The 21,384-nt window shown below is 38.7% G+C and overlaps 1 protein-coding gene across 4 annotated transcripts; it reads left to right on the top strand.

Annotated features, from left to right (window-relative positions):
- Positions 1 to 1,651: 1,651 nt before the first annotated feature.
- On the top strand, positions 1,652 to 13,474 carry scn3b (sodium channel, voltage-gated, type III, beta). 4 transcript variants are annotated; one of them, XR_012599113.1, is made up of 6 exons: positions 1,652 to 2,404; positions 3,827 to 3,993; positions 4,093 to 4,321; positions 5,211 to 5,256; positions 8,369 to 8,507; positions 12,511 to 13,474. XR_012599113.1 is itself a non-coding variant. In XM_074679571.1 (6 exons), exons 1-5 carry the CDS (start codon positions 2,350 to 2,352, stop codon positions 10,805 to 10,807), a joined length of 654 nt encoding a protein of 217 aa, XP_074535672.1. In that variant the 5' UTR covers positions 1,652 to 2,349; the 3' UTR covers positions 10,808 to 10,827; positions 12,511 to 13,474. The 4 variants fall into 4 exon arrangements, 2 of the variants coding, with proteins under 2 accessions (XP_074535672.1, XP_074535673.1); XR_012599114.1 differs by lacking the exon at positions 12,511 to 13,474 and adding an exon at positions 10,744 to 10,827; XM_074679571.1 differs by lacking the exon at positions 5,211 to 5,256 and adding an exon at positions 10,744 to 10,827.
- Positions 13,475 to 21,384: the final 7,910 nt, after the last annotated feature.

Raw genomic sequence — 21,384 nt, 5'->3', positions numbered from 1 at the left:
TCAGCTGCCTCTGTGCTGTTCTTTTTTCCCCTTTAAATCTGCTCCAACAACCGAACATATCTGCTAAAAACCTGTTGACTCACTCCTCCGACAGTTTCTGGGGTTCTGCAGCGCTAACAGGCACATGTATTGATGTTACATACTGATAGATACAAAAGAGGAAAGAGAAAAAAAAGACAACAGAAACCTTTATTTGCTCCTCCTTTTGGGTAATCCTCTCTCTACTACAGAAACAATTGCTGCAGGATTAAATCGGGGAATGTTAACGTTAGATTATCGTGGGTCTTTCAGGTCTAAGGATGCTGTGCCAAGAATTCAGAACATGACTTATTTTTATAAAATCACTAGGAGAAAAAGAAAATCCTTGAAAATTTAGAAAAAAAAAGTTTAGATGGTGAAATATTGCGATATTTTCCAAAGAAAAGTCATGATTGCCTGCATGTATCCACAAAATAATTGCAAAAGTGATATTATGTTCTGAAAATCAGATGATGACCATATATTTCATCAACTAAACAGCTACAGCTGTTTAGCATTAAATCCATAATGTGTATTTGAAAAGGAGCCAACTTTTGCAATCAAAAAGGAAATACAAAAAAAGAAAGAAAGAAAACTGAAACAGGTCTTAGATTTGTTATAGATAAGAAGTAGTGGCATGTATGTTGACATGCATACATAATAGGTTTACTGCATATATATAGAATAGGAAATGCAGACAAAAATGAGTCTGTTTGCTCTTTCTGCTTCATCATCGCATTGTTCAGCTTCAGAAGATTCAAACCATTGCAGCTTTCAGCGGGAGAGGGAAAAAAGGTGACATAATTACACTGCTTAACAGTCACTTCATTCCTCTCTGCTGCAGCTTGTATTGGTGTGATGGAGAAAAACAAGGCCCCAGTCTTTTACCACTCTCGGAAAGTGCATCTTTTTAACAGCAATCAGATACAGAATTTCTTTCTTTTTTACCTTTTATTTAGAATCTTTCAAACCTTAATTGGCCAAATACGAGGAATTAAATGAAGAGGCTACTAGTGTGTGAATTGAGACTCACGCATAGATCAAGTATGCAGGAAAGGTCAGGCGCTTTTAAGGCTGAACCCCATAGGATAGTAAATCACTAGATTAGTGAGCTGTGAGCTGCTGTGGTCCTGCACTGGTTTTCCTCTACTTCACTGCTCCCATACATACACAAAAATAAATAAATAAATATATATATATATATATATATATATATATATATATATATATATATATATATATATATATATATATATATATATATATATATATATATATATATATATAAGCTTTTGCTTAAACAGTTACAAAAGTTACACGGAATTCACCCTTGAATTTTTGAAAGATGGAAAGTGAAAGACCTGATTCAAAACACATAACAAATAAAAATGAGTGACAGCAGCTGTCAAACAAGATTCCATAACACATGCCAGGGTGGTTATTTTTGTTTTATTTGTGCTTTTATTTTATCAATAATGTTTCTTAAATGTATACTATGCACAATGATGTGCACCGTTTCTTTGTGTATTTCTTATTGAACATGCACTGACCCCATTAGGCCTTCCATGATGACAGTAATATGGTCAAGCACATTGTAGTGTGGGAGGGAGTGTTTTACGCATGCGCTCCAAAGCCTTTGCTCCTCGCCAGTGGAAAGTGAGTGCTGGAAAACAAAGGCAGTGATCCGCGGAGGGGATATCTCATCTTTCATCCTTAATGAAGGGAGCAGACTCATGACATTCAGTATTTATGTGCTCCGAGAAGTGAGACAGCACATCTGTTTCTTTGTTTTCGTTGTTTGTGAGTGAATGAGACTCCACGAATCGCCGACTGCAAGTGACTACATCTGCCTTTGAGAGAATCCACAGGTCTCTTCCCGTCGTTTTGATTCTTGTCCAACCCCATTTTTTTCCTGAAATTACCTGGACCGGAGGACTTAAGTTGTGACGGATGACCTGTTTTTTTCTATCGAGTTGCTGTCACGGAGTTGTGGGCCTCACCGATGGGAGGAAGCGATGAAGTTAGTTCTCTGTAGATAGACTGGAAACTGTGACTCATTGGGCCCCAGTGAATACCAAGTCGAAGGGTTTTTTTCTCTTTTATGCTGCAGTTTTAATCAGTCAGAGGTCTGAAATCCTGCCTTTAAGCTGAGAGTTTGTTGTAGATTTGGAGTCGTGAGGAGTGAAGTTTGACCTGCGCGCGCATCTTTCTGGGAGAGGCGCTGTCCGTGGTCCTGAAGTCATTTTAACAACTTACTTTGGCTTGGTAAGGTTTCTCCAAACACCAACGTTAGGGGACACTTGGCACCACTGGCTCCAGAAAGAGTCTAATATGGTAACTCAAACCAGAGTTCATCTGCAAACTTTGGTATTTTTGGTTTTTGTTGGTAAGTATAACTGTGCAAGATGCCCTAATATTTTGTTTGCTTTTGGGTTGCATAAGTGTCTTTTCTGTTAGTTGTTTCTTTCTCTTTTTTTTCTTTTATCTCTGAGAGAGCGTGTGTTGAGAAGGGGCCTTGTTAATAGATTTTGACCCATCCAGATGGTCGTGAACCCAATGACGTCTGCACAGTGCAAAACAGTGTCAGCACTAAAGCCAAATTAATCTATGCATTGAACAGATGACTCAAGAGTTAAGCCCTTTTTCTTTTTCTCCTCCACTAGCTACTCTCCCTCTGCTTCCCTTCTTCTCTGCCTTATTTCCATGTGTTTCCATGGGTTTGTACAGGGCCTGAAAAAACATGAGATTGAATCAATGTTGTCACTGTCTGCCCAGAGGGGCCTTTAGGTTATATAAGTGCGTGAGACCCGGCACAGAAACAGTCACACAAAGACATCCATGTGGCAAGTGAAAGTGATGCTTCAATGCACTCTTAAGGGAATCTGTGTTTGTAACTCCTCTTTGTAACCAGCTGTCTCCTGTCTCCCTCTAATTATTCTGCATCCATTTGTTCATTTATTTTTCAGTCATTTCTTCCCCTTAGCCGTCCTCCTTTTAGTTTCTTCACTCCCACCCCTCATTTATTCCTCCCTCTGCCAGCTAATACTAATGAGTAGAGGCCATTATTAGTGCTTCCTGGTGTGGATGATCTTGGACTTGCCTTCAGTATTGTGACTCAAGTCTCTCCAGTGCTCACAGAGCTGGATAATTGAATTCATGTCTTTGTAACGCCTACTGAGTCTTGCATCTGGCTCAGTGTGGGCCTTAATGGAAGAGCAGTGGCAGAGCAGATGAACTTTATAAGATTTGTCTGTATTGTGCACTAGAGCTCTGACAAGGTCCTATTACAGACTGATTTCAATGATTGTCTTCATGATTTCTTTACTATTATTGTTACTTTTTTTTTAAATTAGGCAAATGTTAATCCCTCATTTGGTGCTATGGTACTAAAACATGGTCTTTAAGGGGGGTGATTACAATGCATACTCTTCTAAATGGATAACAATACTTTTTATTACTTGGGTTTGTATGTATATGGTGGTTGGTGTATTGCTGTTTGTATTTTTTATGTCTCAAAATCAAAATCAGAAATAGTTTGGGGAAATCACCCTGTTGTTATCATCACAATAAATGTGTTGCAACATTTAATCTGATATTTAATTCTACCAAATTACCAGATGAATGCTAGTTTGCAGCTTTCTACACATTTTTAGATTAATGACAGAACAGATCAGCTCTCTCCATTCAGCATTTGAAGCACAAGTAGAAACTACATCACTGCACCAAAGTGAAAAAAAGATCCAAATACAGAGTGGTTTAGAGTTTTTCAGCCCAAGAATTTCATTTTAACCGTTCTTTGCTCTTTTAGCCCACCTGTGCGAGCCGGTATGTGTGGATGTCCCATCAGGAACAGAAGCAGTCCTGGGAAAACCCATGAAGTTGACTTGTATCTCCTGTTTAAAGCGAGAGGAGATCAAAGCAAAGACTCGTGTGGATTGGTACTACATGCCAGACGATGACGAATACAAAACTCATGTAATTCACTGTTACTTATTTGTCAATGGTTTTACACTTTGTTTTCAACATTTACAGTGCAGACTAAATTCATGTCTGTTGACTTTCTTCATCTTCTAGATATTAAGGTTTGAAGATGAAAATCCAAAATACATGGATGGGCAATTTTATGACCGACTGGTTTGGAACGGAAGCCAGGACCTGCAGGATGTTTCTATTCGGATAAAAAATGTCACCTACAACGACACGGGCGTCTATGAGTGCCATGTGTTTCGAAAGTTTGAGTTTGACTTCTTTACTCCATCTATCTTCCACATCAAGGAAATCAAGCTCAAGGTGATAAAGCAAGGTGGGGTTGATGTTTTTTCTCTCTTTCTTATATGTTATTCTGCCAAATGCTTGTCACTGGTATGTCAGTATATCTCAGACTGTGTGTAGTGATGAATCTGTTTGGCATCCCAGAGATGAACATGAAGTACACAGAATTTTCCGTTGAGCCCTGTCAGGCAAATTGTGTGACACTGCCAAAATTAGACATCAGTCATGGGAGATCTACAACCCTAAAAGGAGCCTTAGGCTTTTTGCTCACCATTCATCAAAATCTGTTGCATCACAAATTTGTTTAGCTAAAGACAAACAAGACCAGCAAAGTTGAAACAGCCTCTTAGCAGTTGTGAAGTTTATATTTGGTTTTAAAAATATGAGCCCTGACAGTTGTTAAAGCTGTGTCTAAACAGGAGCAGAGCTAATGAAAAGCAACTGAAAAGCAAAAGTATCCCTCCAGTGTTAGCCTGGAATAAATCATTTCCCTGCATTCTTACAGGAACTGTATAAGGGGTTCATGTTTACACCTCATTATTTTTACAGTGTGTGGACTGGGTGCGATGCTAAATGTGAAGATTGGTGCATTTTTTACATGCTGTAGAGGTTCAGCACATTTACATACGTCCTTGGTAGAAAATTTTTGACTGTGCTGTTTTGACTCCATGTTCTGAGTGCTCTCATTTTACTGCACATGCTCTTCTTTCATTGTTTCATAGCGTGGTTATATATGAGTGCTTTAAGTGGCTTTTTAATCCTACATTTGTTTCCTACTAAGTGATGCATTAGGGTGAGGCCAGTCCACCACTAACACCACTCTCCCTCTCTCCCCCTTGTTCTGGCTGCACTGAAGAGAAATAATTGTGTGTTTTGTTTTGTCTTCTTTATATTTCATTGAAGCTTTCTTCTGTTGTCAGTGAAGGGGTTAATTCAGTCCAACTTCTTTTCTGTCTATTATAAGGGGTAAAGTATTCTGCTTCCCGAATGCTTGGCTTGCTGAACGTGTCATTTTCCATCTAGGTTGAATATACAAAATGTATATTTGGAACAACTACTTAAACCCATTTTCAACTTGACATGATTTCTCTCTTCTTGCACGTGGTATATAGTTCACTGTCAGAGGTTATAAAGATAGGCTGTTGTTACGTGAGGGGTTTGGTTCACATCCTGTAAAAGAGGACCAATAAGTAGATCTGACTATCCTCCGAAGTGCAACTTTTCAAAATATACTACTCATTTTATGTAGAAAAACTCTCCTTCATGTTTCATGCATGTAGTATCAAGTTTCATTAAGCCGTCTGTGAGAGTACTGTACATGACAATGGGGGAATCATGTTACAGTAATGCTGTCCGTAGTAGTATGGATGGATTAGTTTACAGCAAACATATCTGTGCTTTCCCATCTGAGGGATTACTTTACACTAATAGCCTCTATTTGCAGTGAAAGCTGTCATCCGTCAGCTCAGTCGGCTTTCTGGAATTTGGTACATGCTCACTGTCACAGTGGTTCACAGTGGCTCATAATGATCCCAAGCTTATTGATATTAAAGGGTCAGTTCAGAGTCTGGATCTGTCTCAAAATAATTATACCTTCTCTTATGCACATTGAAACTGTTTGCTTCTCGTAAATTGTCCTCTAAATTGGCAAAGAAAAACTAAACTAAAAATTAAGCATTCCTTTTTTTATGCGAAAGTAGGGTTTATCAAGTGAAAAGGAGTCTTTTAAAAGTCTGTATTAAGGCAACAGCTTCATCTCATAAAAAAGTTTATCTCAATCTACAGTTATTAGAATTGGATACATTTCTACTTTACCCGCTATATTTTCAGAGAATGTTTTCCTTTTACCTGCTAAAATTTTCCTTGACAGCTTAGAGAAGGAAACTGAACAAAAAGGAAAATACCTCTGAAAGTTGTCTGTTATTATGTTAGCCTCATGTGTGTTTCCAGACTGAATACCAAACACATTTTAACAAACATATGAAAAACCAATGTCTGACTAGGGTGACAAATTCACTGCAACCAGATTGCACTATGATGTACTGCATTACATGAGTGATTGGACAGCTAAGCTAGGACAAGCAAATGTTAAGTGAATGTTAGAGTACTCAAAAGCTGCATCGTGTAGCTTTTGATTAGTTTGACATTTACTTAGCCTCTGCAGCTTCTCAATGCAGCTTGCCTGTCCAGTTATTCATGAAATATAGTTTGTTGTAGTGAAGTCTGTTTGCTGTGAATTTGTCACTCTGCTCTAACATTGGGTTAGCTATGCAGCTGTTGCTATGTAGCTGTCGCTAAAGCAGCGCTAGCTAGATTGTTATAACCAGTGATTTTAAAATAAAACCAACAAATCTGAACATAGCTAATATTTACATAGAGCTGCAAAGGATTGGATATCTGGTAAAAAAAAAAAAAAAGAAGAAGAATATGAATATCAACAGTCACAGTGTATGAAGGGGAACTCTTCTTCTTCTTCTGTTTTATTTCCAGCAGTTTTGATACAAACATAACAACAAACAGAAATATATTTTGATATTGTGGGGGATTCATCTTACCCCAAGGTTTCAAGTGACGTCCTGGTTTGTCTTAATTTTAAGGGCTGTGTAGTCCTTCCCCTTGATCTTAGGTAGAAGTGGAACACCCTTTCACTAGACATGCACGCACAAAACCAAGGACTTCAGGTTTAAACCAAGCAGCACCCTCCGGTCTAAGAATATGAGACAATGCGGAAGTGCTAAAATCTGCTGTTTCTCGAGTGTTCGCTTGAGGCTGGCTCTGGAAGTACCGGAAGTCACATACACACCAAGCCAAAAAAAAAGCCATTTTCAAAGCAGAAATTTACCTATTTACAGCCTGGTTCAAAAAACGTCACCTGTCTGATTCGCTAATTTTACTATCGGCACCCACTGTATGGGGGGTGGATTTTTTTCTAACTCGGCCGTTCAGAGGATATTAAGATCCCAAGCTCCCCCAATAAGAGGCACAGCTGAGGGTCACGTGACCAACAGGCACCCTATGGCTGTAGGTGAAGCCCTTGCCACTACCAGTATGGCCGCTATAGCTGCGCTTCATTTTCTGTTTCAGAAACAGACGGGTGACATCGGCAAGACTTCGTCCATGTTTTATACAGTCTATGGTTAAAACAAGGGCTAAGGGTTATCTATTATTCCAAATATCATTCAGATTTTGGCTTATCTACCAGATTTAATATAAGCCAGACAAGTTTTAAAAAGTATCTTTGCCATTGCCCCTTCTCTGAACTGTTTCAATGTTTACATGATGCGTGCTTTTGGTATTCTCAAATCTTAAATATGGCCTAAAATTGAAAGCTTAGATGCACTTTGGAAGAGATGGGTCAGGCACTGAGAACCACTGTATCTTGACATAACGTTTCATTTTTAAAATTTAAAGTTGTTCTGTGGAGATTTTGACTTCTAGTTAAACACTGCGACTAAAACATTTCTCTTTTGTTTTTTTGACTGCTCATTGGTGGATTGTGTTGTGCCTGCACCATCATGTCTTGCTAAGCATCCACAGCAGTTAGGACAAAGACTGCTTATGCTGCTAAGATGGATGCAAAGATTGCAACATCTAAAATAGTTGAACAAGTTTATGGAAAATTTCACATGTAATTTGAAAACACTTGAAGCAGACATACCTTTTATTTTGAGGAAAACTCCACAGAGCATCTTTAACTCTCTGGGCTCTACTATCATTGAATTTAAATCTAAGTCGTAATGCTCTGTAGGCTTTATGGTTTGTGCATGATTTAAAGTTTGTGTTCCTACAGGAAGTAAACAAGAAAAAGTTTCTTTTTTGCATAAAGTTTGGCTGCATAGTACCACAGCAACTATTAAAAGAAGCTGTGGAAGTATTAAATTATGGCTCTGTCTTTCATGTTTGATGGTTGATTGCAGGTCATCAGTGTTGCACATGAACCAAGCTAGGCATACTTTCTTAAATCTGGGAAAGAATGATTTCCTTGTGCTTTCTTCAACATACACAAAAAAAGAAAGCATTCAGAGGAAGGACACATACTGAATAAAACATGCTCCGTCCTGTTGTTTTTGCTCCACAGCGAGTCAAGACACCACAGCGCTCTACTCTGAGATCATGATGTATGTGCTGCTGGTGTTCTTGACCTTATGGCTGCTGGTGGAAATGGTCTACTGCTACCGGAAGATCTCCAAATCGGATGAGCAGGGACAGGACACAGCGTGAGTCTCTCACAATGACACAAACTTACAGATGAACAAAACAGATCAGTGTGAATGAGAGTCCAGAAAAAACACACACACCATGCACATTGTATTTATGTTATCTTTCTCTTTTCTTTGACTCAAAACCTCCAAAAGTGTGTGTGTCAAAAAGTTAAACTTGTACTCGTGTGCACCTGGGTTTCTTAACATGAAATGGTTTTTAATTTAAAATCTCAGAAACTCGCCAGACAAGGGCAATTTAGGAGGAATCAAGAGGCAGAGAGAGCAGCTTAGAGATGCAGAGATAGAGGTGAACAGGTAAACAGAGAAAGATGGACAGAGAGGTAATTGAGTCTAAACTGCATCAAACTGTAACCCCCCTGCAACAGTGATCCGTCCTTTCACTTAAATTGCCTGGCAGCTCTGAATAATTATAAGCTCTGCTGACCCCCCCTCAGCAATCTTTTTACATCTGGGCTGAATCTGCAGCTGCATCTGAAAACACCTTTTCTTGTGTGTTACATTGTCAGCATTGACAAAGCCCTGAATGCTGTGCAGTCAGCTCCCTCAGGATTGTGGTGTTATTGTTGATGAGGGCAGTCGATCCAGGTTGACAACTTTTGAGCAGCCAATTTTTGTCGTAGACAGAACAATCACACTCAGAGCTCATGGGCTGAAACAATTGTTATGGTGCTAGAGATGATTAAGCCTGATTCCAATTATAAAACCTGCAGTGACATACAAACAAAGAGTGTTTACCACAAAATGTTTCCAAAATATATCATATATAATATATACCGTATATATAGTTGACGCAAACAAAAACAAGCCCAAACTTTCTTCAAATACATTTTACAGACACTAGGATTAAACAATTAGCCAATGTCTGGAAAATAAAGTGTCAGCTGTTTTCATGGGTAACTGATGATTTTACATACCTAAAAACATGCCAGACCATCATTTTTATTTTTGCTTTTTCAAGCCTTTTCTAAATACCACTTCATTAAGCAAATAAAGAAAAAGACGCCTGGTGCTCCCAGCCCAGTGTGGCTCTAAATCTTTAGCCAGACTCTTCTCCTCTGTTGTTCCCAAATGTTGCAAATTGCCTAACTTTATACAACCAACAGAGTCCCTTTCTACTTTCAAGAGATGTCTGAAGACTCATTTGTTCGGGGAACACTTAGGCACTTAATCTGACCCTTCTCCTGTTTGTCCCCGGGGGTAGAATGAGTCAGGTCTCAGACCCAGCTCTTAGTGAAAATTTAGCACTGATTATTGAATATTGTGGAAGGTTGAACAATATTGTTACAGTGATTTTAATTGTTAGCATAAAAAGAAAAAAAGGCTCTTCTGTGAAATGCCTTTGTTTTTGAGAACCAACCTTATTTGAATGCATTCTGCAACACAGGTTTAACTATATGAATATAGTTTGCTTAAACACTAAAATGAAGCCCCATTAACTTAAAATGCCTCTTTATATCACTGTATAAAGACCAAGCAGCTAGAACCTTTAAATCAGACATCATTTAGTTCATTTAAGGGTAAAGGAAGCAGCTGGCTGTTTTTTTTTTTAAGTGGGAGTGATTATAATCCAATTTGCCTGAGGCCTCATGGTAAAGTTCACTGATCCGCAGATCAAGAAAACATTTAGTTCAGCAGGAAGTGATCAAATTTGTATAATCCTTTACACTTCATTTCTTTCTGCAGCTTAAAGAGTTAATGGGTTGTAGCCACAGGCATTATTGACCAGTCTGAAAACACATCAGTGCTTACTGTCAGAGACTTTTGTGGCCGTCCTTTTATCAGGCCGGATGTAAATGTACCACTCCTACACTATGTTAAGGACAGAGTTTGTTATCAGGGAAAAGATAAAGTGCAGCAACAAAAATGATAATGTCAAGGATACAGGATGAGGCAGTGTTTCAAATGTGCTGACAATTACAACAATCTCCTCCCTGTAATGAATTTGGCGATGCTAACAGAGTTTCTCTGCAGCTCTTTAAAAATTCAGTGTACTTTTGATGAGGGTTTTATTGTTTAACAATTAAAGTGAGACTCTTGCGTCCTGGTGTGCAGGAATGGTGGCATCACATCAATTAGGAGCAAATAGTCTCACAGTCTGTCCATCCAACAGTCAGGATAGAAGTGAACTCACGGAGCAGTGACTGCTGCTCTGGTCTTGATCAGCATGTTGTGGTGTATCTGCTGGTGAGAAAGCCTCTTAGATACTTCTCTGCTTTCTACTAATCTGCAGGACAAACTACCTAGCCGTTCCCTCTGAGCAGAAAGCAAATCCAGTCGCTCCTGTTTCCAAATGAAAGTGGTTGTCAGTTACACGGTATTTTATATGTGACTCTGTCAGTCTCACACGGATCATTGAAATCATCCCACCCATTGTTAGCTCGTTGTTTGTACTTCTATGTCTTGTCTGTACAAAGTCATGTTGCCTGGTATCCATTCCCACTAATGAGGCTCTCATTCTGGCCATTTCTAGAGATACTTGCCTAAAACGAAACTCACTCTTTTTTAAAATCTCATTTTTCAACTGCTCTCTCTAGCCAACAGAAATGATGACTATTGAGGGCTGTTAATGGGTGTTAGGTTCATTACGATTTAAAGCTCCTGTGAGAAGCTTTCGGTTTGTGCTCATTTTGGTACATTGGACAAAGAAGTACGTAGTGTATCTTGTTTGTATATGTATGAATCATTGACTGCCTAGCAAATGGACAGCTTTCATGTCTGTGAGTCCCTGTGTTCCTTTTTTTGTTGTTGTTGTATGACAGAACAACTCAGATAGGTAACCGTAAATCTACTGGCTTCACCCTGATCCCAAAATGACAAAAGCCATTTTAGTTTACAGTCTTGGGTGAACTTGTTATTTATTTATTTATTTATTTATTTATTTATTTATTGATGGAAAATGTTATCCTGTATGAAAGCATATTGCTGCCATGCCAGAAAAAATTCTCAAGTTATAACATGATAATTTTTCTGTTATTCATGATACTAAATTATGACATTAACGTAGTAAAAAGCAAATACTGTTCACTGCTGCTGTCTTGGCTAAAACACTCTTGAAAACAAGATTTTTTTCAATGTCAATAAGGTTTTCTCCTGGTTAAATAAATGTTAAATAAATTGAAAAACAAGAGATATCCATATAGGAACTTTTGTGTGTTAGTAGTTGCTTGGGAGCCAGTTAATGAAGATGGAGTTAACCTGCAAAAGCGTCTGTTGCTATGGTCTGTTCTCCATTCATATTTTGAATTTCCAATGTTCCTCTATGCTACAAATTAAAAATCCTGACAGCTTTAATGAGACTAGTTTTTGGCGGCATTGGACTCTAGCTTGTATTTATGGAGCCTTCCATGCCCTTCCAGCTCGTGGATGATGAATGAAACTACCTCCAGAGGGTCGGACTTATTCCTACTAATGTAGAGAGCCATGCATTTCAAAATCTGTCTCAGTGTATGCATCATTATATCATCCACAGTGCTCAGTAACAGCAAAATCTCATCCTATCTTCACCCAAGCATGACGTAGAATAAAATCAAATCAGCAGTATATGATTAACCATAAGGTACCATATTTTTGTTTATTTCTAGCATGACAGCAATATGCATCCGTAATCCTGAAATTTAGAAACTAAAGTAACTTTTCTGTCAACTTTTTGACCATCTCAAAATACTCCTCACAAGAGCTTTAAATCAAAAGCAGTCAGTTGAGCTTGATCAGTGTCATATCCACCTGTGACTGGAGTTTAAAGCCATGACGTGTTATGATTCAGCTGTTCAGTATCAGCATGACAGATCTAGTTACACAACAGCTGTGACAGTAGATGATGGCAAATTAAACTGTATGGCATTTGCATGCATATGAAGGTTCCCTGGGTTGTAATAATCCTGAAGGACACACTTGTTTATTGACTTATGGTGAATGTGTTTATTGTTTTATATTCCACCCATGATGTTTGGCTGATAAATTATTCCATGATGATGGGAGTGATCTCTTCTCTTTTCAGGTACTAACCAATCAGGATGGATCTCTTCTCGCCTCTTTTAAAGGAATCATTCTCCCAGTCTGACATGGAAATCCTGATGACCAACCACACCTGTGTATTGACTGAATCTTGTGAAGAGCCAGTCAAAAATGTCCAAGTGCTCAATATTCTTCCCCTTCTTTTCCTGTCTTTCTTTTGTTTTACCTTTGTGCCAGGCATCTGATACCAAGTGCTTTCACAAATACAGCAGATTAAAGGATAAAGTGTCACTGTTTTGCACTTATTTTCAGATAAATACCGTCTCTGCTTCATATAGACCTGCCAGTGTTTGGAGTTCCCGAAAAAAAAAAAACATCCTGAGTAGTTAGTGGTGCCCTGTGACTCCTTTTTTTCATAACCCATAAACAAACAAAATCACAAAAAGACACTGTCCTCCTTCTATTACAACTTATATACTGTCTCTGTAGTACTGCTTGTTTTATTTTATTAAAATTTTATAGACAATGCCAAAATTTTGACATGATTTTAATAGTATTGGGCAATATCTTTTTTGATGCATTTTTATGAGAACAATTTGAAAGCTTTTATACCACGTGGATGTGAATTCCTTTCTGTTTTCCTGTGGGCAGCATGTAAACCTCTTTGCAATGGACAAATCAGACTACATTGTACCAAGTCACTTTACTCCAGTTGTTCTGACTCACCTTGAGATTTTTCCTATACTCTTCTGTGTTGAGCTCAAACAGAGTTCAGGTCCGGTCTCTCAGTGCATATGGTAACTCTAAACTTTAATCCTAATCTTTGACTGTTGCTGGTGTTCTACAGTAGCATTGCTATTGGGAATAAATGTGTGCCTATTTCTATAATACAACATTGTAGAAATGTTTATACTCTGTGATTCAGTCATACCATGCAGTTCTTCGCCTATTAGATATCTCTCTGTGTGAGTGGGCTGCTTTTGAACTATTAAATGCGTTGTATTTCACTGTATGTGTTGGTGCTTTTTTGTTCCCTAGACAGTTTTTACTTTGGAGATTAAATTGCTCAAGGAATGAGTCCACTTTCAATTCTTTGCAGGATGCTGAAAAGAAAATGCAGCACCAGCTCTCTGCAACTTTTTTTTTTTTTTTTTTTTTTCAAATCTATGACTGTGGTGGTGTTGAAAGGGAAAAAGGGCATCTCAGGCTTTATGGCTTTCATTAGCACTCCTGAAAAGCAGCGACTGACAAGAAACGTTTCTTCTTTTACTGCTTGAAGAGAACTGTGTGTATGTGAATCATTAGTCCAAAAGAGGTCTGTATAGTGTGTGGTGGAGAAAGAGAGAGCTGTGTTCAGTGGAAGTAGAGCTGTTTCTGATAAGGCAGCCAGACCAGAGAGGTTGAGGAAGACAAAGAAAGGCAGCAAAAAGTGAAGGTACTCGAAGAGTGACAGGAAGACAAAGCCAGGCAGTAAGAGCGAGGAGTGATTTTCATTGCTCTTTTAGCTAGCCGTGACCCACAGCCATGACAGATATAGCAGCAGCTGTTGTTATAGCAACCAGGCCATGCCTGTTTCAAGGCAGATTGCTTAGTGAAGATATTACCCTGCAAGAGTTGGGACTCATTCAGTTTTGCTCAGTTATAGAAAAAACAACAGGCTGGTTGTTTTTTGAAGTGCTCTCCAACAAGGGCAATGTTTAGTTCTCCAGGAGCAGAAGTAAAGCCTCCACAAACCTATAGTGAGGTCACGTGGGTAGTCAAACAGTGCCGTGTAACAAGTGTACCCTTATATCCTTCCATCAAGTTCAAATAAATTGGTTATTGATTGAGCAACACATCCCATAAACTTCCCAACAATACGGTATTATGGCTTTGAAAGCTGACGCATTTAGAGTCTCCCTCCCCCCTCTTTCCCTTCCTGTCTTTCTCTCTCCTTCTCCCATCTCCATTGTTACAACATGCCTCCCTGAGGATACAACCCAGTAATATGGCCCACATTCTACAAATATATGTTTCAATTAAACCACCAGGCACCACCTGCTTCTGTGCTGCGGTGAACATTTTAAGTCACATTACATTAAGGCACAAAGTGAGCCATAAACACTGCTCAATTGAAGCTAGTTTTCTTTGCTTGGAATTGGAAATAGCTAATTGCATTGAGTGTCACTAGGAAAAAATGTGGATCAAATAGACTCATATCCAACTGAAAAAGCAACCTTGAATAGATGCACACTCATTTTGTGGAATGTAACCATGTCTTGCTAAATGCTACCCAAGAGCTACTGATGGAAACTGCTCCTTTTCTGAATTAAGTTTATAAAATCTGGCTTTAAATAATAATGCAATCTGCAACACATCATACTTGTCCATTTATGCAGGGTCTTTGTCTCCCCCTAGTGTAAAGCATTTTATGTCATCTGTGACATAATATCAAAGACGGTTTATGAATATCAAAGTCACTGTCTCATAATCAAAGACTGACTCTTTTTATAATGAGGAAAGCAGTTTTTTGCAGGATGCTGATAGCAGTAACATATTCAGTAAATCTTTACCTCAGATATTTATGATATTGATTTATTGATCCTTCCTGTTTTGAAGGCTGAGTTGATGAGAAACACTTGGCTCTGGGCCATGTGTTTTAATAATTGTGTATGATGCCATTGCATTCACAAAGAAACACGTTATTGATCACTATTGGTCAATAGGCACTTTGCTGGGGCTGAATTAGATCTGTTAGAGCATCCAAGAATAATGGCAGGTAGAGACATAAAGATGAAATCCAAAGTGAGTGATTATTATGCTGTCTTGTAACTTGAATAGCATGTGACCTGTTAACCATGAAGCCCGATTTCTTGCTTCACAGTTACCTTCTCTCCTCTCCTCTCCCCTCCTCTCTTTTCCCCTCCCCTCCTCTCCTGAGGGGTCCATCCACTGTGTGGTAACAGTCTCCAAGGGGATTTTCAAAGCATTGTGTCAGACCAAGCTAGAGCTAAGAGGGTGTTTCCATAGCCATGCCCCTGCCTTCCCATTTCCAGTTCTCCGTGCTGGCTGAGGCTGAAAGCACACATTTCAGATGCAGAAATCCAATCACTTCTATCCGAGGGCAGCCTGCTTAAATTCCAATCTACACACATTTCGTACTGCATACCTCTTTACAGGGCAGGGTTGTGACTTAGACACACACACACTCACACATGCACACACACATTCAAGTATGTGCACGGTAAGGCTCCAAGCTAATTAACTCATGTTTTGAACGTCTTTCTTCTCATCTGATGAAGACACGTCCAGCCAAGGTCACGCGGACTATTTGGAAAAAAATATCCATTTTTGTAGGCATAAGCTGGAATTCAGAATCAAAGTCCATAAATAGACCTTGAGCTCTATTATTTTAAACAGGATTTGTTTTATCAGTCTCACAATTTTATAAACAAACTACGTAGCCTAGTAGAGAAACTGTGGCTCAATGAAAAAGAAACGTGGCTTATTCACTCATCATTACAATGTGTTTCCATTTATTGAAATGGGATAAATATTTCTACAGATACCCCACATTAGATTTCAATCATCACTTTAAAGGTCATTAACTCTGAATATGATTGGGATTTATTTTTTGAAGTGCAACATAATTACAACATGACATTTAAAAGAACAGTAAGACTATGGGTTGCGTTGGAGTTAGTGAAATATTTCTAAGGTCACCATTAATCCCTGGAACTCTGAGGAAAAAACTGAAAAAACAGTCACACCTTCATGTCAAATTTTTGTAGCTTTTCAGCAAATTTCCATCAAGAAGACGCCTGTGTTTCATCCCTATAATTTGTTAAACTTTATTTTACTGTCTTAATTTACATACCCTTGCCCTCTGGCCCATGCAGTCTCCTACGTCAAAGATCATCACAGGAATAGAATGTGCTGGCACAAACACATCATCATCAAGCAGTTTCTCATTTCTTTGAAGAAGCTGCAAATGCTTTGGGACATCCGTGCAAATGGTTATGTGCAATTCTCTACTGTTCCCCATCTCCTGTTGATCAAGATGTATCATCACAGGTCTCTGTTGAATAGTCTCACCCCCTCAACATTTAGTACTGACTTCATCACATAAGAGTTAACATGCAAAAAGGTTGAAAAAGTTACCATATGTCAAGCATCTTTCCACACAATTCCATCAGACTTTTTTTTCTAAATCTTTCTGAATTGATAAATTGCTCCCTGGTCAGTCTTGACTTTCTCAACCAAATGGAAATGTATGAAGCACGAGATCAACCAATGATCAACCAGTTTTCTGAAACAGCTCAAAGGTTCATCTCATGAACCATCAGCTGGAAAGTTGATGTGTACTTTCCTCTGTACAGACAGTAGCAACAAATTTCCTGTAAAGGACAATAAAGATCTGTCACACTTGTGGACCATGTTCTCAACCATAAGCTTACAATGGCCCAGGTTGGTTGAAGGACGCAGTCAATATAAGGCAGTGTAGGAAGACTGCACTGCATGCAGCGCCTTCTTCTCCTTTCTTGTTTGCAATGATGAGGTCAGTCAAAAAATTACATCACAATCAGTGAAAGCCTATACGTGAATTTTGTCCGGTCTCTTGAAATCTATCTCCCACATACACTAAGATGTCACTTACAATTCACAATAACTGTCATCAAAACTTTAGCCATAGTTTTCATGAGGACGTCCTTCCAGAGTTCACTGTTATACTGACAACATGACTCAGCACTTTGACTGTCCTATCCATACACAATGACACAAGGACTCCTCATTTTGAGGCACTGACACAGATATTTACATTGAGAGATGAACTAAGGATTTTGAGAAAGAGACTGGCTTTTGCAGGTCATCCATGCTGTTTTGCTATTTGTATGAGCTATTTTGAGAACTGCACTTACTGTTTTGCAAATGTCGAGAATGATTCAAGAAATGTACCAAAGCAACTGAGAAAAACTGTAAAAGCACCCTGGAGAACCTCCCACTTAAGTTTAACATTATCATACATTATACAATGCACACAGTGTCTGGGAATTATTACTGTGTGTGTGTATAATTATGTCAACCTTGCTGTTTTGTAGTTGTTATTCTTCCCCTGTGGTGATATTGGCACCAAGGACAGCAAAGAGGTGTTGACACAAAGAGAGCAGCACCTGAATACAGAACAAGGCACCGTTTTTTACCTTGCATATTCATTCACTGTCATGTCTCTCATCAAAGTTAATTTCTAACTGGAGAGGCCCTTTGGGGACTTCAATTTAAGTCACCTGTAGTAGATATTTATCAAGCACGATTCTCACAACAATCTTTGTTTTACTCCACACAGATGGTTGATATTTGTAGAGTTATATTCCACTGTAAAAAGGAAAAAAAAAAAATAATCTTTTCATTTTAGTCATTGCAACAAAGGCTTTATGCTAATACAGCGTTAAATCAAGTGACAGATCCAGTGGACTTGTGGAATCAATAACAGAAGCATATTGAAGACTGATGAAAGAAAACATCATCATTTTACAAACACATTTCAAAAATAACTCTCCTCACCTGCTGTACGCTTTAAGAACCCTGGAGACATGTTTATTTTTTTATTTTTTTATTTTTTAGAAAAGATGATGGTGGAAAAATAAATAGCTGATACAGAATGCTAGCTTTATCTATAATGTATTTTTCCTGAAGTCACCTCACCAAAGTCATTTTTGTTGTTTTTGTTATTTTTCATATAATGTGGTTGTATAATGTGGAAAAAAAGACAATATACCCCCAGTCAGTTTGATGCTCCTCCTCAAAACTAAATCCATGAATTAAACAGAGACCCTTTACAGTATAACTCAACCTGCACACCCTCAAACCAATTCCTCCTATCCATCATCTCCATCCCCTGTGTTTCATTCATTCGCATTTCAAACAAGAGCCATCTTTGATTAGCAAGACAAAGGAGGAAGCCTTAAATAAAAAGAGCATTTACAAGTGAGACTGTGGAGCGAGCCAGTGACTGGGCCCTGCTTTCCACTCCGTGATGAGAGGATGGAGCTGGCTTGTAGCACAATGACGTTGTAGTTCTATTGTTAGTGAAATGAACACCTGGCTGCCAGAGAAGTGCTAAATCACTGCTGTGTGTGTTTAGACACACCTGAGGCCCTCAACACACACAGTGAAACAAAGCAGAACATTTTGTTGCGGTCTGGCTAAACTCAGAGGTAACTTTGCCTGAGAAATTAAGGGTTTTTAGCAAATTAATCCCAAAAAAGGAAGCGACATTACTAAACCAGATTTTTCTTTTTTTCTTTTTTTTATGGGAGAGAGGTGCATGTAGCTTCCTAAAAATTATTTTTCTTTTTTTTTTTTTTTTTAAGTTTGTTGTGTTAAGAGAAAAATGATAGTTTTCAAACACTGTCAGACTTCTGACAAGCTCTGTGCTGTATGACTTTTATTATAGCCACAGTCTGCTGATATCTTTCTTGACACGTAGTTAGGGAGAGCCCCACATCATTTGATGAATGTTATTTTACCTCCATGGTTACAAATGCATCCACACACTCCATTTACACAACCATAGCTTCAAAACAGTTGGATGTCTTAATTGCAGGAAAAGGGTATCTTGGACAAGGGATTAACTTTTATCTTCGTTTACTTTTGGGGAATGCAATTTACAGTCATACGCTCTGTGGAACGCTTTAACTCCAGCATAGACAAACTTATCAAGTCCACACCAGAGCAAGCGAGTGAATGACAAATCCTCATGTCATTGTGTATGGATAAGACAGTCAAATTTCTTAGTTATGTTGTCAGTATAACAATGGACTCTGGAGGGATCCTCTGATGTAAACTATGCCTCAAGTTTTGATGAGAGTTATTGTATTCTGTAATTTACATCTTAGTGTATGTGTGAGATTGATTTTAGAAGCTCCAGCAGCAGTGAACCACAGGTCCATCACCATCTAGTTCAGGGGTTGATGGAAATAGAATAGAATAGAATAGAATAGAATAGAATAGAATAGAATAGAATAGAATAGAACTTTATTGTCATTGTAACAAGTACAACGGAATTGAAGTCACAGCAGCAATCAAGAAAACAAAAGTAAGAAAGTGTACAGAAAGTGCAAAAAGGTCCATAAGAAAATAGATGATGACAGCTTGTCCATCATTGTCCAGTTCAGCCTCCACCTCCACAGGGTCCAGGACTGAGCTTCTTCAGTCATGCTCCATCTCTGTCTCCTGGATCCTGTCTGCTCACAAGGATAATCTTCCAATGTGGCGTTGGTGTCTGATATTAGCTTCATTAGCCATGTCTGTGAATAGCATGATGCTACTCTGCCCTCTGTTGCTGGGTTAGCACAGCTAGCTCGTCCATCTTATTGGAGATAAATCTTACGTTCCCAATAACGATGGATGGAAGGACAGGTCAATGTCGTCACTTCTTGGCTCACACCTGAGAACCAACACGTCGCCCTCACCTCCTTCTCCTCACCTTGTGGGAAGACATTAGGCCTTACACCAGTTAGCATTGACATGCTACAGGCTGCTAACAGCTGAGTTCACATGTAAACAATGCAGCCATGGTTACATGTAGGATCTCTAGACAAACACAGGAGAAGAAGTAGTAAAAATATCACTGAAGCCACAAAAAGTTTGGTGTCCATGACCAACAAATGAGCCATACAAAGTAATGATCCACTCCAAATACAAAGATTACGAAAAAGAGAAGAAAGAAGAGAAAGACAAAAAAAAGAAAAGAAAAAAAATGAGGTGCATGTATCTCCAAACTACCTTAAAATTTATTAACCTGGCTCCATACTTCTCTCACCTCTTTCTGTGCTGATCTTTTGATGAGGGAGGAAGAGCAAGCGGCATCCTTGTTCTCAGTTAATCACCAACTTATTAACAATACATCAAGAATGCGCATTTTATATAGTCTCTGGGTGCAGCTGTGCTTCTCTGGCCACAACATGTGCTGGGGCAGTTCATGAAGTCTGACCCCATCTATCTATCTGAGCACCTATATAAAGGCTAACAGCGTTTTCTCTGAGCATGGTTGTGTCATCTTCAGGTGGTGTCTCTAGTGATTGGACGTTGACCTCTTCTCTGCCATGCAATCTGAGACATGCATTCCTAAAGTGTGTATTTGGCCCCCCTCCTTCACAATCTGCAGAGAAACTGTTACACCATACATTTTACTGTGTTCCATTAATTGATCTTAATTGCTTTAAATGAAACGTATTCCTGAACTCTACAAAAGTAAATTCCTAAATTGAGTTATTAGAATTACACACACAATTGTTTCTATTTATTATTGAGCATAAGCATTGCCTTCAATTGTGGTCACCTCTCATCCTTCTTCCTAGGTATCTATAACCTCCCAGGAGCTTTTCGCCTTCCTTCAAGTCTCCCACATTGTATATTACTGTAATGAGCACATTCATGTAATATCATTAGTAAAGCACAAGCTATGTATTTGTACAGGGTCTTCAATGTTTTTCAGATCAAGAGCCCCCCAACTGGTGGTATCAGGATTGAAACTATAGTATCAATCCTAATACTAATGTCAATGCTGATAATGACACTAAAGCAGATACTCACTTGTAGGCTGAAAAGAAAATAGAAAGTCTGCGAACTCTCCAACAAGAAAATAAATAAATAAAATGAGCCAGGTTCAATATTAAAGACAGAGAGAAGTGGAGAGAGGGAAACAGACAGCACCATTACCTGGAGTCTCCAGACAAAACACACTGCATTTCCCCTAACAGCACCTTTCTCCTGTACCTCTCAGCAGCTTAGATCAAATTTGCTTCCCCTAGTGAATTTGACCTACACTACACCATAAAAATCACTTAGCCCATTGAATGCGATCTAGGTTGAATTGGCTCGGGTTACACGATGTGCAGCTGGGAAACCACCAAAGAAAAGGTTTAATTGAATACTG

Source organism: Halichoeres trimaculatus, unplaced genomic scaffold, assembly GCF_033239565.1.
Source record: "Halichoeres trimaculatus isolate MK-OKI-2021-1 unplaced genomic scaffold, fHalTri1.1 fHalTri1_scaffold_9, whole genome shotgun sequence".
NCBI classification, from domain to species: Eukaryota; Metazoa; Chordata; class Actinopteri; order Labriformes; family Labridae; genus Halichoeres; species Halichoeres trimaculatus.
The sequence above is the reverse complement of the archived record's forward strand: the minus strand, read 5'-3'. Positions and strand labels throughout refer to the sequence as shown.